The 12,941-nt window shown below is 40.3% G+C and overlaps 1 protein-coding gene across 2 annotated transcripts in view; it reads left to right on the top strand.

Annotated features, from left to right (window-relative positions):
- SMS (spermine synthase) overlaps window positions 1–12,941 on the top strand; it is a 44,760-nt gene that overhangs the window by 1,330 nt on the left and 30,489 nt on the right. Inside the window, exon 1 of one of the 2 annotated variants that reach the window (XM_010394495.4) lies at window positions 2,658–2,703. The exons of the other annotated variant lie outside the window; for it this stretch is intronic. Within the exon in view, the coding sequence (XP_010392797.1) occupies window positions 2,673–2,703 (31 nt within the window). The 5' untranslated portion in view covers window positions 2,658–2,672. Of the gene's footprint in view, window positions 1–2,657; window positions 2,704–12,941 lie in introns of those variants that run through there. 2 annotated transcript variants of the gene reach the window in all.

The following is a 12,941-nucleotide window of genomic DNA, read 5'->3' on the forward strand; positions in this document are numbered from 1 at the left end:
TGACTAATCTAGTATGAGCAGAATTGGTAAAACAGATTAGTGTAAAAACTAGTTTCATGGAAACCAACCAGCCTCCACAATGACCTCTTTGCCTGTGTGGTTCCCTGAACTATCATGGGTTCAGGAGTTACATCAGTGACTGGCTTCTGCAGAAGGATCAAAATTGCTTTGGGGAGAAAAGTAGGTGTATTGAAAATAGGCTATAGGTGTGTTAGCTCCTCTGTGATATAAAAATCAATGCTGTTAACTGTAAAGAGAATGTGGTAATATTCTTAACTATTGCTTTGGGTTTAGTTAGGCTTTTCCACTTCCCTGTACACTTGGGGAAGGTCTTTCTGACCAAGATGGATGTACCTAAATGGGGGTGGGGTGATGGGCCCAACTGTAGAAGTGTTGCTGTGTAGATCAAAGGAGGGAAGAAACATTTTTCCCTTCTTACATTTGTCTTAGCGCAAGAGGCATCTTCAGTGAAACATGAAGAACTTTCTTTTAGCCATGACAGCTCAGTAGTTTGTTTGTACTTTTTATGTGGAGTTTTTCCCCTCATCTAGTGTTTAGGGTCCGAAGCACAAAGAGCTATCTAAATAGGACATACCAGTGAATGTGCATGTGTAGTTTGTGTCACAGGAGTTAAACCTCAAAGCTTAATCATAGACTGTCAACTAATTGAGTTTTTTTCCCCAATTTAGGTGGACAATTAGACTTTTGAATGGTCTGGAATGCCATGAAATGGCATTTAGTAAAATGTGTGGTTTTGGATCTTCAGATCTCGTGAGGATAACATGTTATTTCTAGGTCTCAGCTAAAGCTGTTGCGTCTCTGTTTGCGTTCTGGAGAAGGCAAAATCTGTAAACGTGGTAAATGCACGCTCTTGTTCCTCAAAACATAACTGTGTCCTTGCTTTTTGACAAATGTATATTTTTGGGTAGGTATTAATATAACTAAAGTTGCCATAGAATGGCCTGGGCTGAAAGGGACCTTAAGGGTTATCTACTTCTAACCTCTCTGCCATGGGCAGCTGCACCTTGGGCTAGGCCATGTTGCACTGAACCCCATCCAACCTGGCCTTGAACACTTTCAGGGATGTGGTATCCACAGCTTCTCTGGGCATTCCATTTCAATGCTTCACCACCCCCACAGTAAAGAACTTTTTCCTAACATCTAACTGAACCCTACTCTCAGTTTGAAGCCATTCTTCCCTGTCACTCCATGCCCTTTTGAAAAAGTCTCTCTCCAGCTTTCTTTTAAGTTCCCTTCAGGTACTGGAAAGCTGTGATTAGGACACCTCAAAGCCTTTTCTTTTCCAGACTGAACAATCCCAATTCTCTCAGCCTGTCCTTGTAGAAGAGATGCTCCATCCCTCTGGAGCATCTTGGTGTCCTCCTCTGGACTGGCTCCAACAGGTCCATTTCCTTCCTGTGCTGGGGACCCCAGAGCTGAGTGTAGCACTGCTGATGGGGTCTTGCCAGAGCAGAGGGGCAGAATCCCCTTCCTCACCCTGCTGCCCACACTGCTCTAGATGCAGCCCAGGACACTGTTGGTTTTCTGGGCTGCAAATGCCTGTTGCTGGGTCATGTCCAGCCTCTCACCCACCAGCACCCCCAAGTCCTTCTGGGCAGGGCTATTCTTGATCTGTTCATCCCCAGCTTTTGTTGATACCAGGAGCTGCCCATACCTGGGTGCAGCTGCTTGCACTTGGTCTTGTTAACCTCATGAGATTCCCATGGGCCACTTCTTAAGCTTGTCCAGGTCCCCTTGGATGCCATCCCATCCTACAGGTGTGGCAACCACACCACTCAGCTTGGTGTTACCTGCAAACTTGCTGAGGGTGCACTTGCTCCCTTGATCTGTCATTAATGAAGATATTAAATGACACTGGTGGCAGTAAGGACCCCTGAGGGGCACCACTTGTGACTGATGTCCATTGAGACCCTGAGCCATTGACCATGACCCTGTGGATGTGATGGTCCAACCACTTTCTTTTGCACCAAACAGTCCACGCACTGAGTCCAGCTCTCACCAATTTAGAGACCAGGATGTTGCAGGGAACTGTGTCAAAGGTTTTACAAGAAGTCCAGATAAATGCCATCTGTACTTTATAGAAGGGTTGTACAATAGTTTGTTTCATTGCAGTGCATCTTGCAATAACTGTACATGGGGTTTTTTTAAGAATTCTGCTTGTCTGAGGGCCGTTATACATGGTTGAAATAATCTGTATATGTTTCTGACTGTTCACTTTTAACATAGCAGCTATCCAAAGGCATCGTTGTAATTGTCTACCATCAAGACTGAAGGTGATTATAAAGGCTGAGATAGTATTTGAGATGTTAGTAATTCTCTGGGATCTGTTTATTACTTTGTTCTCTGGTATGTGTGACTTGTCTTTATCCTCAGTCTTCTGAGTTTCTCTGTGAGTAAAGGATGGAGGCTGTCTTTGTTGCTGGCAGGGAGAAGATCCACAGGACACAGCTCTGCATGAGGAAGATGGGATTTTGTCGAGTGTTAATACTTGAGCAGCTATTAGCAACTGCTTGTGCTGCAGAATGGTGTGGATTCTGGTGGGTTGTTCTCACTAGCTGACTTACTTGGCATGTTACAAACCCTTTCGATTAACAGCTCTGGTTTTTTCAGGCAGTCCAGTTGTCTTGGGGTACTGGACTCTGGAGCTTGTCATGTACATTCTTCAGGACTCCAATGTACTCAGTAAGGATCTTGAGAATGATAACTTGTTATGTAGCCATTTCTTAGTGTTGTGGTCATCACTCCTGTAAGATTGTTGGAAATGCCAGCAAATGTCAATAAAAACATGGATCTGGGGAGTTAGAGAAAATAAGTCCTTTTGTATTGGTTTGAGATGGGGGGGACACAGTACTGCCTTGGGAATGGATTTGCATGAGATGAATGAAGCCATGTACTTCTGCTAAAAGCTGCCTTTTTTTCAATCTTTTCAATAAATTTTTTCATATACTACAAAAATCTATATACTAGTCAAAAGAAAAAGGCCTTTTGCCTGTCCTTATAACTATCTACTCTAATTAGGCATCTGATTAGTTTTTTAGAAATAATAATAGTCAGTTAAATATAAGCAGGGTTGAATCTTTGATAGCTGGATAGCATAGCCTGACTTCCAGTGATAGTCTTCTCAAGAGCTGATTAAATTAGTAACTGTAGATCACAGGCCTTTGAACAGAAATATTTTGCTTATCTGTGACCCTGCAGATAAACAGTCAACTTTAGCAGGCAAACACCATAGTGTTCCCATCCTAAAAGACAAGAAGACTATGTTAACATTTATAAAAATGGACACACATCACTGGCCTTCCTTAATTGGGGCACAGAAAGCTTTAGTTGTCTTTTTGTTAGTCAGAAGAGATGAAATTGAGACTCCTCAAGTTATTTATTCTGAGGATTTTATTATGAAAGTATATAGATATTTGATGCCTTATACCTGTACAGAATTGATTTTAGATTTACTGTATGTTGTAAGTCTGCTTGCGCATGGGAGCGTTTCCATCCATGTGTGAATGTGTCATATAAGCTTAGTTTTCTTGGTTGTTGAGTATTGAACTGATTAATGTTCTTCAGATTATTCTTAAGAGTGGGAGGAGAGATAATGTGGAGACTCTTTGTGAGGTTTGGGTTCTTCTATTTGCTTCAGAAAATTTCTTTGAAAGGCAAATTAGTTAGAAATCAGTTTGAATTGTCTCCATGTTTGCTATTTGGGATTATTGCTGGGGGGATTATACATGGTGTATAGGGTACAGTGGCACAAACAGTGGTGCCCATAATACTTAGGGCCAGGGCATAGATGAGTGAGTTGGTGGAGGAGAGCAGTGATTACCTGAGCTGCTATAGTTACTAAAACAAATGCTTAGGAAGCTCTTGGATAAATTACACACTTGGGGAATGCTGGGCTTAGAGAGAGTGTGGGTTGGGCAATGCTTAAATTTTTAAGAAAAATTGTAAGTGAATGTGTTGTGTGCACACGATCTGGTTTTCCTCAAATTAATGTTTTCATGGAGATAGAAGGGAATGACCTTTGAGGGCTGAGCATCCTCTGTCAGTAGCTTTGGTCCTGTCTGCAGAGTTGGGTCCATTGCTCAATTCTGAGACTGCAGGGGGGGAAGTCTTAATTATCAGATGGTCTGAGCTACTCTACTAAATATCCTTTCAGTACTGAAGGTTTTACTTAGGCTGTCAAATTGTTAAATATTTGAACTGCATGCAGTTAAAATAATATTTTCATTCTTGTCTTTGTTTGGATTGGAAGTCTTAATGTTCTTCATAGAGCAGTGCTACAGTTTTATGTACTTATTTTTGGCTGTGCTGATCTAAGCTTTTGAAGGGGGGGGAAGAGTTGACAAGGTTTTGAGTTTTGCAGCTTTTTAAAGCCTTGTTGCTGAGTTTCCTTACTCTAAGAACTAATTAAGAAAATGGCTTTCTGAAGGGATAATCTCCCAGCAAGAGGAGTGTTTAAGAGAACTAAATGCTGAGGGGGAGGTGCTGTGTTGGCTCTTTCTTGCCACCATCTACCTGAATTTCTACCTGGGAAAATGCTGCATGAATGCAGTTGCTTGCATGTTTTGAGCTGTCTTGCTGTAGTAAAGACAATTTGGAGCTGGTGCTGGTTTGGTTTATTTAGCAGATAATCAGCAGTTCTCGACATTGAATCATTGTTCATTCCATACTAAATGCGGAAATAGCAGAGAATGCAGGAAAAGATGACTGGCATTGAAAACGTGATATTTTTCTTGAAAACTTGTGGTTTCTTTCTCAAGTAAGTCAATCTTGTATATGAAAGAGCAAGAAACTGTCAAGATCAGTACTAGCTTAAGCCTAAGATTATAAATGAAACTCATCAGTAAAACCTTTGAGCACTTGCCTGTGTAGAGAGTTATTTTTAATTTGATGTTCTCTGGTGGGTGCTTTTGTTGCCTGATGTGCTAGAGATGCTAGGGCTTTGTTTTTCCTATGAGATGGATTCTGCTTTTGTGGCTGGAGCTGGCTGCCGTTAGCTGTAAAAACACATTAAGTATATTTGAACTTCTTGTGAGGGAATGGCGTCTCTGATCCTTGTAGCTAAATTTGACTGGTTCTGTCAAGTGTTGGATTGTCTGAAGTGCTGAAACATCTGATTGCAGTGATAACATGCAGATGACAGGCTTATCTCTTTACTTTATTGATTTATGGTATGTGAACAAAATTTGCTGACTCCTTAGCTATGATCTGTATGTGAAGACCATGTAAATAAGGATTAAACAAGGCTCAGATATCTCTGGAGCTTGCAACTGTGTTATCAACCTTGGCTAAAGGTGTGTTTGCAACTGGCAGTTCAGAAATGGGTCTGTTTTGGTTATGTTTCCTTAGCAGCTTCCTGAGTGGTGTGGGCTCAGCCTTTGCTTTTGTCTGGGCTGTTGTGAGCTGAGCCCTGCAGGTCTCCACTGTCTAGTCCTGACAGGCCTGGACCGAGAACTGCCCTGGTGAGTGTTAGAGCACAAATGGGGCTTGTCAGGAGGTGTTAATACAGGAATTAATAGCTTTCCATTTTTAGCAGTAAGGACTGCTATGAACTCATTCCCTGCTTTTGTTGGTTTCTAGTTTGGAAGATTAAAATGCTTTGTGACTGGAACTCTGAAAATATAATTATCTGATTCTCCAGCATGATGTCAAGTTCTCAATGGCTGCTTGCTCAGGCATGAAGGAGCTGTCACCTGCAAAGGTGAAGGTTTAACAGTGTGGGAGATACTCTTCATGAGCCTCTGGTTTGAGGCTGTAGAGCAAATTCCTGCAGGAAATGAAGACTGCTTTTGACACATCAGTATTTCCTATTTCAGATACATTTCTCTGACCATGCGTTTTAAATACCAAAATCCTTGAAAGGTGAGGAAAGTTTTTAGGACAAGTACTAATCGCTTGCTTAACATGTTTCTAGAAGATGGTCAGGTCATAGGTAATTAAAGTGGCTTGAAAGATGTAAGTGACCAGGAGAGCTGATATTATTTGGACATGCTGGAGTTCTGTTACCAAGCGTATTTTCTCTTTTACAGTTTTTTTGGGTGGAAAGGCTGCAGGTATTCCAAAAGATGCTAAGGTTTAAAATGGGAGAAATAAAATGAGGTTTGTATGCCAGTTGATGGACTTTGGTTGTGTGCTACTGGGAGACAAATGTAGCTACTGGAGTTGAAGCATTAAAATCACATTTGTTGATATTAAGGCTCAAGTGGAGCCATAAGTTGTTGTTTTGGGTTTTTTTCCAGAGGTACCAGAGAATCACTTTCTGTGATATGTTGTGTACATTTCCAGACGATGGGCATTTAAAAAGTTGTTAACTGTAGTAGGATGCTACATCATAACTAGCTGCAGTTAGATGCCACATATAGGAAAACTTCTTCTAATCTATTTTATCAAAAATAGAAATGGTTTGTAGATGTCAGAGTGAATGAGAGTGATGATGCTCTTCATAATTGAGCTCTCCTCTTCATAATTGAGCTGCCTCTGATTACTTATCTATTTGTACTGGTACAGATTTTCAGAGAGAGTCCTGTAAAGGATGCATCCTGGCTGCTGCAGGTGTCGCTGCAGGTGTCTGTGCAGGACCATGGCATAATGCAGAGGCCCTGTTCTGATCTCTGGCTGGTGTGCCTTGTCCAATGCATGCGTACAAGATCTGGGTACCAGAAATTTGGAGACTAGTAAATATTTCCTACTACTAGTCGCAAAAGTTGAGTAATAAAGCTGAACTGCTTCACTTAACTGAGCTGTTTGAAGCCTTGAGTCAATGTGCACATGACTTAATAAAATAATCTGCATACAAGTGCATGGCAGTATGTGTTAACAGTCCCCTGCATAGACTCCTCAACTGGTCAGTAGGATTTATCCATCCTGAGTGATCTTAAAATGCAAAATGCCTTCAGTAAGGCTCTGATTTTTTCCCATGAGTGAACCATGTATTAGGAAGTCAGTCTGTGGGTTGATGGGTGGGGGGGAAATGGCCTCTGTTTATAAAATGTATTAAGTGTTTTCATTTTCACAGCTGATGTTAAATTGTTCTTCAAAGTGTGAATGAGCTCTGAATTGGTAGCAAGTGCTTTCTTCTAGTTCTTTCAATATGCGTGTTGCAGTGACAGGCCCTCATTTGTGCTTGAAGAGACTTTGTTAGCGTACTTAACTTCATGTGCAATGTGCTTGTGTTTTATGCAAACATCAAAATTATTTGTTGAGATAACACTTACATTGACTTAGTGACCAGCTTTATGTGAAAGAATGAGAACACAATTTTATTTTGATGCTTTAGTTTTCAGTCTGGCTCATGTGAAGGGTTGCTGTCCTGGGAAGAGGAAGGCAAAACAAAAAAGTGTTTTGTGGAGCTGTTACAGTCTGTTTCTTCAGTACTTAATTCTTCCCTTTTGGTCTGGCCTCTGCTGTACCCTCTACCTAGGTTGCTTGCCCTGTGCTGTGTTTCAGAAGCACTGAACAGCATGGTTATTTTACACCAAACCATAGAATAGCTGTTGAATGACCATGGCTGCCAGGTATCTGGCATTTGCTCAGAGACAGTGACAAGAAAGTTGTTGTATGCTTTCTCTCCTTTCTAGTGAAGGTACTCAGCTTTTGCTGCAAGTATAAGCAGCAGAGGTGATGTTAAAGTAATAAAAGTTCCTTGATACAAGGATTCTTATCTCTAAGAATGCATTTGTATCAGAGATCCTACACAATGATGAATAAAACTGCACAACCTTAGTAGCAATCTTCTTCCCTACAATGTGTTTGACTGAAAATTCGTGGGATACAGATAAAGATTGGGAATGCTGTGGCATAGTCTAGTAAACCTTATGTTCTGCTCTCCCAGATTTAATTAAACTCCATGTTGAGGTGTTTTTTGATTGAAAGTACAGAAATCATTCTTGTAACTGCATTATCTATCCTTGTAGCAGAAATTCACAATTTAACCTTTTAAAAAATAAGTTCTTGCCTAAAATACTAGATGGAAATGGAATATTGCTACCAATGAAAGCATTTTGCTACATCACTTATACTAGGATTTGGAGCCAAACCTACTCTTTTCATGCAATGAATGTCAAGTTATAAGGCCCCTTACAAAGTGGACTTCAGAGTTAGTAATGGCTGTTGTGTGTAAAACTGCTTCAGACTAGTCTTGCTCTGTATATGTGCTTACTGGTGGTACTTAGTTTATTCTGCAGTTTGATAGTAGATGTTTTTAATATTGTAATCCAGTAACTAGAATTTTACGTCTCAAGGGGCAACAGCCTAAACCTGATACTGGAATGTATTTTTATTGAGGTGAGTTTACAGAAAACTTCAGGAACTTTAGATTCACAAAACAACATGGGTTATTCAGTACACAAGATCTGTTTTGGTTTTGTGTACAGTAAATTAGATTTTTGATATCCCTAATACAACAAATCATGTAGAGGAAGGATGAAGGAATAACTTCTTTTCAGTGTATTTATTCTGTTATGGAAGTGGATGGATCTCATAGACCTGTATTTGCTGAAAACTTGAGATCTTCTGTAGAATTCTCTCCTGAAGGTGATTAGGGCGCTAATACAGAGGTGGTGGTAGTGCACCTACCTTTGTATTATTTGTATATGGGGAGGAGAGAGGGTTGAATTCTCTCGTCTGTAGCTGGGTATCTTTAACATTTTGAGAGCTCATTCTGACTCATAGTTGTTTTACCCATAATTTCCTAAAGGACACTTGGATGCACAGAATGACTCCTGTTGGCTGTGGTGATCACATGGAAGTGCCAGTAAGTTCATGGACTTGCTGATGTGACAGTGTAGGTGGATTTGCCTGTATTCACATGTAGCTGGAAATCCTTAAAAGTTAGGAGTGTGGCAAGTGTTCTGTGGAAACTTTTGGAAAGAGCAGCCTTCTACTCTTAAATTTGTGTAATACATAATGCAATAGAGTGAGTGTAGTAGGAAACTCGATGATCTGTTTTCTCATGGATGAGTAGTAGATGACTATTTCCACCTGCTCCCTGCTTAAGCCTCATGCCATACATGGTTTGTTGAATTCTGTGTCTAAACCAATATGATGAGGATGATGCTCATAGGTGCAATTTGATTGAAAGGAGTAATTTTAGTATAGTTTTCTGCTTCCTGCTGTTTTCTTCTTTTGCAGAGCTGGCAAGGACAAAACAAAGGATTCTTCCCGTGTGTGTGTTCTGATGGGAGACTTTGAAACTTAATACTCAGAAGGTCTTTGTTGCTAAAGCCATTTTTTCATTTGCATCTGTTAACATGTCAGGAAAAAGCTACCTGCTTTGTTCTGGGCAGTAATGAAAGCAGGGTCTTGAAGTGTGCTTGGAGGGGATACTTTCATTCTTGTGAGATATGGGAGTATTTTGTTGTTGGACAAGGACCTGTTGAGGCAACTGTTGGCATTCTGACTTTAGTTGAGCCTGTGATACTGCTGTGGAAACTTTTCTAGATAGTCTGTTTCAAATACCAGTGTGCTCTGCTCACTCATTTTCCATGCAGGCAGATCCTTTTAGCTAGGACAAAAGTAGTACAATTCTTAAGTTTTCTAGTTTTAAGAAAAAGATTGCTGTGCAGATGTTGATGACTAAGTGTTAACAAGTTATCTGCAAACTATTATGTACTGCTCTATCTTCCATGTACAATGGAGAGGGGGACCTAGGAGGAGGAGGTGGCTGTTGACTTGCCATAAACTGTTGTGACTTTTAGCTTTTTTGTTGTTTTTTTTTCTATTTTCTCTAGTGCTAAAGGAAATCTAGGATGTGGAAAATACATAGAAGCCTGAAGCTTCTCCTTGGTTCTGGATTTTAATTATGAACAACTTGCTCACTAAACATTTCTGCTGCACGTCTCTTAATTCTGCAGTATTTTCGTGGTTAAAATTGAGATACAATATTGGCACTGGAAAAATGCCTTGGATTAGTCTGTGAATGAGAGATTCCCTGTACACCTATGAGCCTGAGGACACTACTTTCAGTAAGAGGTGGTGGTGAAGGGGGCCAGCAGTTTCACTGTAGTGAGCTCAGTGCCAGAGCAGTCAGGTGTGCAGCTGTAGCAGGTTGAAGGCACCTCCTGCTGCTCGTCTTGAGCTGCCCCTGGACCTCAGCTGCCTAGAAATGAATCTCTTCTATCAGGTGTGTTCCCATCATCATTTATATGTAGTGCCCTCCCACCCTGTCTCTGTATTTCCTTTTCCTGTAAGATTTTTGAAGATTGGAGTTGATCAATAGTGCCTGTGTGCAAGAATATTAGACTTGCAAAACATAAGGATTTTACTATGTTGAAACAACTTAAACAGCTCTAAACTGAAACAATATGCCAGCAGCTCAGGTTGCTGTTTACTCTTAGCATATTCTGCATCTTGATTCCTAATGTATGCCAACTCTTTAATGTATTCTTAATGAAGCACTTAATTTGATTTGTTTTCTTCACCTTTCTCTATTGAATATTTAGCTACCAAGGGAAAAATGCATCAGATGCAGAATCATATATAAGTGCTATAATGTGTTCTGTTGTTTTGGTTATGTATATTCTTGCTTGTTAGAAGAAGTTATTTAAAATCAGGGTAAGAAAAATTTGAAGTTGGAAGTGGGGTGAATATTTTCGAATAAGTACTAATCTGTTTCCATAGCTTACTAAATTTTGTTAATCATAGGGCATGAAGAAGTCTTAAACCAGAATATTTTTAGAGATAGTCTGGCTCGATAGCAGATCGCTCCAACACTGAGTTTAAGTATCAGGGTGGAACTAGTGATGCTTGAGCCCAGACTTGGTGCTTACAGTGACTCTAGACTTTGGCATCAAATTCACAGATTACTTTCAAATACTGATTGCTTTGCTGCTCAGATTTAGAGGAACATCTGAAACTGCTGCAAGTCTTCTCTTCAAATGTGCTGGGATTCAAAAACTTTCTGGCTGAGTGTTAACTCCTGAAGAATACATATATCTCAAATCCTATACACAGTGGTTTTTGTTCCTGTTCTCTAAGGGTGAAACTCTGGGCATTTTTCATTCCTTCCGGCAAATAATTATCAAGCACCTAAACCAGTATTTTATACTTGGTATCCAGAGTTTGTTTCCTTTGTTCCTGAAGAACAACAACAAAAATTGACTACTTGAATAAACACGTAGATGTAGATTCAAAGGTGTTCCTATTGTTCTAATCACCATTGTCCTTTTTGCTTATCAATGCTTGATAAGAGCATATCTGAGCTTGGAGTGAGGTGGTGACAAGTGGATTTGGGTGAGAGATTCTGAGATTGCTGAAACTTCCTGACGCCTTCAAGCAACCAGTTACGCCTCAAACATTTTATAAAGGAATCTCCAACTTTGGAGAATTAATTAGCCCTCCAAGGCAAATCTTGTGTGGTATAACTGAAAGGATACCTGATGAAAGAGCATGTTGTTATTTTAATTTCCTGAAGTTAGTAGCATAATAGGAAGAGCTTAATCAACCTTGTGCCTGGGTTCTTAGCAAAGAACTCCACTGCTGAGTGATGAACAGTATGTGAGGGGTTGGTATGTTCATGAAGCAGAAAAATACCAGTGATGATTTGTCCTTCAGTGTCTGCCAAGATGCACCTAGCAGGATTCCTTGAAGCTGTTGAAAATGGGCTAAATGTGTTATGGGCACTTCAGTTTTCAGTCTGTTCACCATCTTCCTACTATCTTGCAGGAGCTGCAGAAGTGAAGTGGTTTGGGGGTTGGTTGGACACTAGTTAGTTCAACGTGGGTTTCATGTCATTTTACTCTTGGCCCTGGGAGGGTATGGCATGCTTTAGTAAACAGAGTTCTTTAATGGTTTTGTGGTAGTGACATAAGTAAAGGATGGAAATAGGTGTTTGTTTTGAAAAAGACAGAGAAAGTAAAGGAGTTGGGCAAGGAAGCAAATGCTACTGAAGAAGTGGGGAGCATTTGTCTGAAGTGACAAATTCTTTGTGAATGTACTGGAGTTGGAGCAGCTGCTCCTACCTTCTCCAAAAAGTGCTGATGCCTGGCAGAAGCTGCAAGTTTAAAGTGAGCATTGCAAAGTTCCCTTCCCCGTGCAAGGCTGCAGAGATTAGAACCAGTTTAAGAACTGTGGCTCATAGTTATGGTCCCATGTATCTATTCTTTCAATGTCTGAAAAACATGTTGCTTTGATTTCTGGCCCACTTATTACTACTGTAACCGTGGTTACTGGGCAGACAAGCTTTGTACTCTGAGCCTTAATTATTGCCTGTGCCATGGTAGAACCTGACACTGGACAGGAAGCCTAAAATCTTGCTGGTACAGATGATGCAGATTTTTACAGGAAGGTAGAGAAAGGAAGAAGTTTCATGATGGTAGTGGATTGTGGTGTTTTTGTCAGTGGTGCTACTGACTAAGAAGGAACCAACAGTTAAACAATGTACTGTGATTTCACAGAATAGCTTTGTTGGTTCTATTTTCCTTTAGTTTGCAACACGGAGTTAATGAGTGAGATGTAGAAGGTGAAAAATAAATCTATCTCAGAACATGCATCAAGATCAGATAATATGAGCAATAAGCAAATCCTTTCAACTTTTATTAAATATCCTTGGCTGTTGGGGAGTTGGTTTGCTCTTGACTTTGTGTTTGAAGAAAAGTAAATACTGTCAATTACTTCAGTCTGTCTGGTTAAAACATTCAGGGGTAATTTGGTAAGGATTTTTTTTTTCAGTTCTTTGTAGCTAGTACAACTCCATTTTATCCTGGAAACTATTTCTGATTGTCTGCAGACTACCTCTACTGGTTTCCAATGCATATGCATTTTGGGAGCAGGGGGTAAAACAAAGTACATATGTTGGGAATAACTCTTTAGGAAAGTCATGATGGGGAAGACTGTGTCTGTGCTGAAGCATTTGGTTGTAAGCTGTGCCTCCATAATGTATGTGGCTGTGCCAGCTGATTTCTCTGGTAGAGATACTCTAAATCCTG

The sequence above is a fragment of the Corvus cornix genome, chromosome 1 (assembly GCF_000738735.6).
Source record: "Corvus cornix cornix isolate S_Up_H32 chromosome 1, ASM73873v5, whole genome shotgun sequence".
NCBI classification, from domain to species: domain Eukaryota; kingdom Metazoa; phylum Chordata; class Aves; order Passeriformes; family Corvidae; genus Corvus; species Corvus cornix.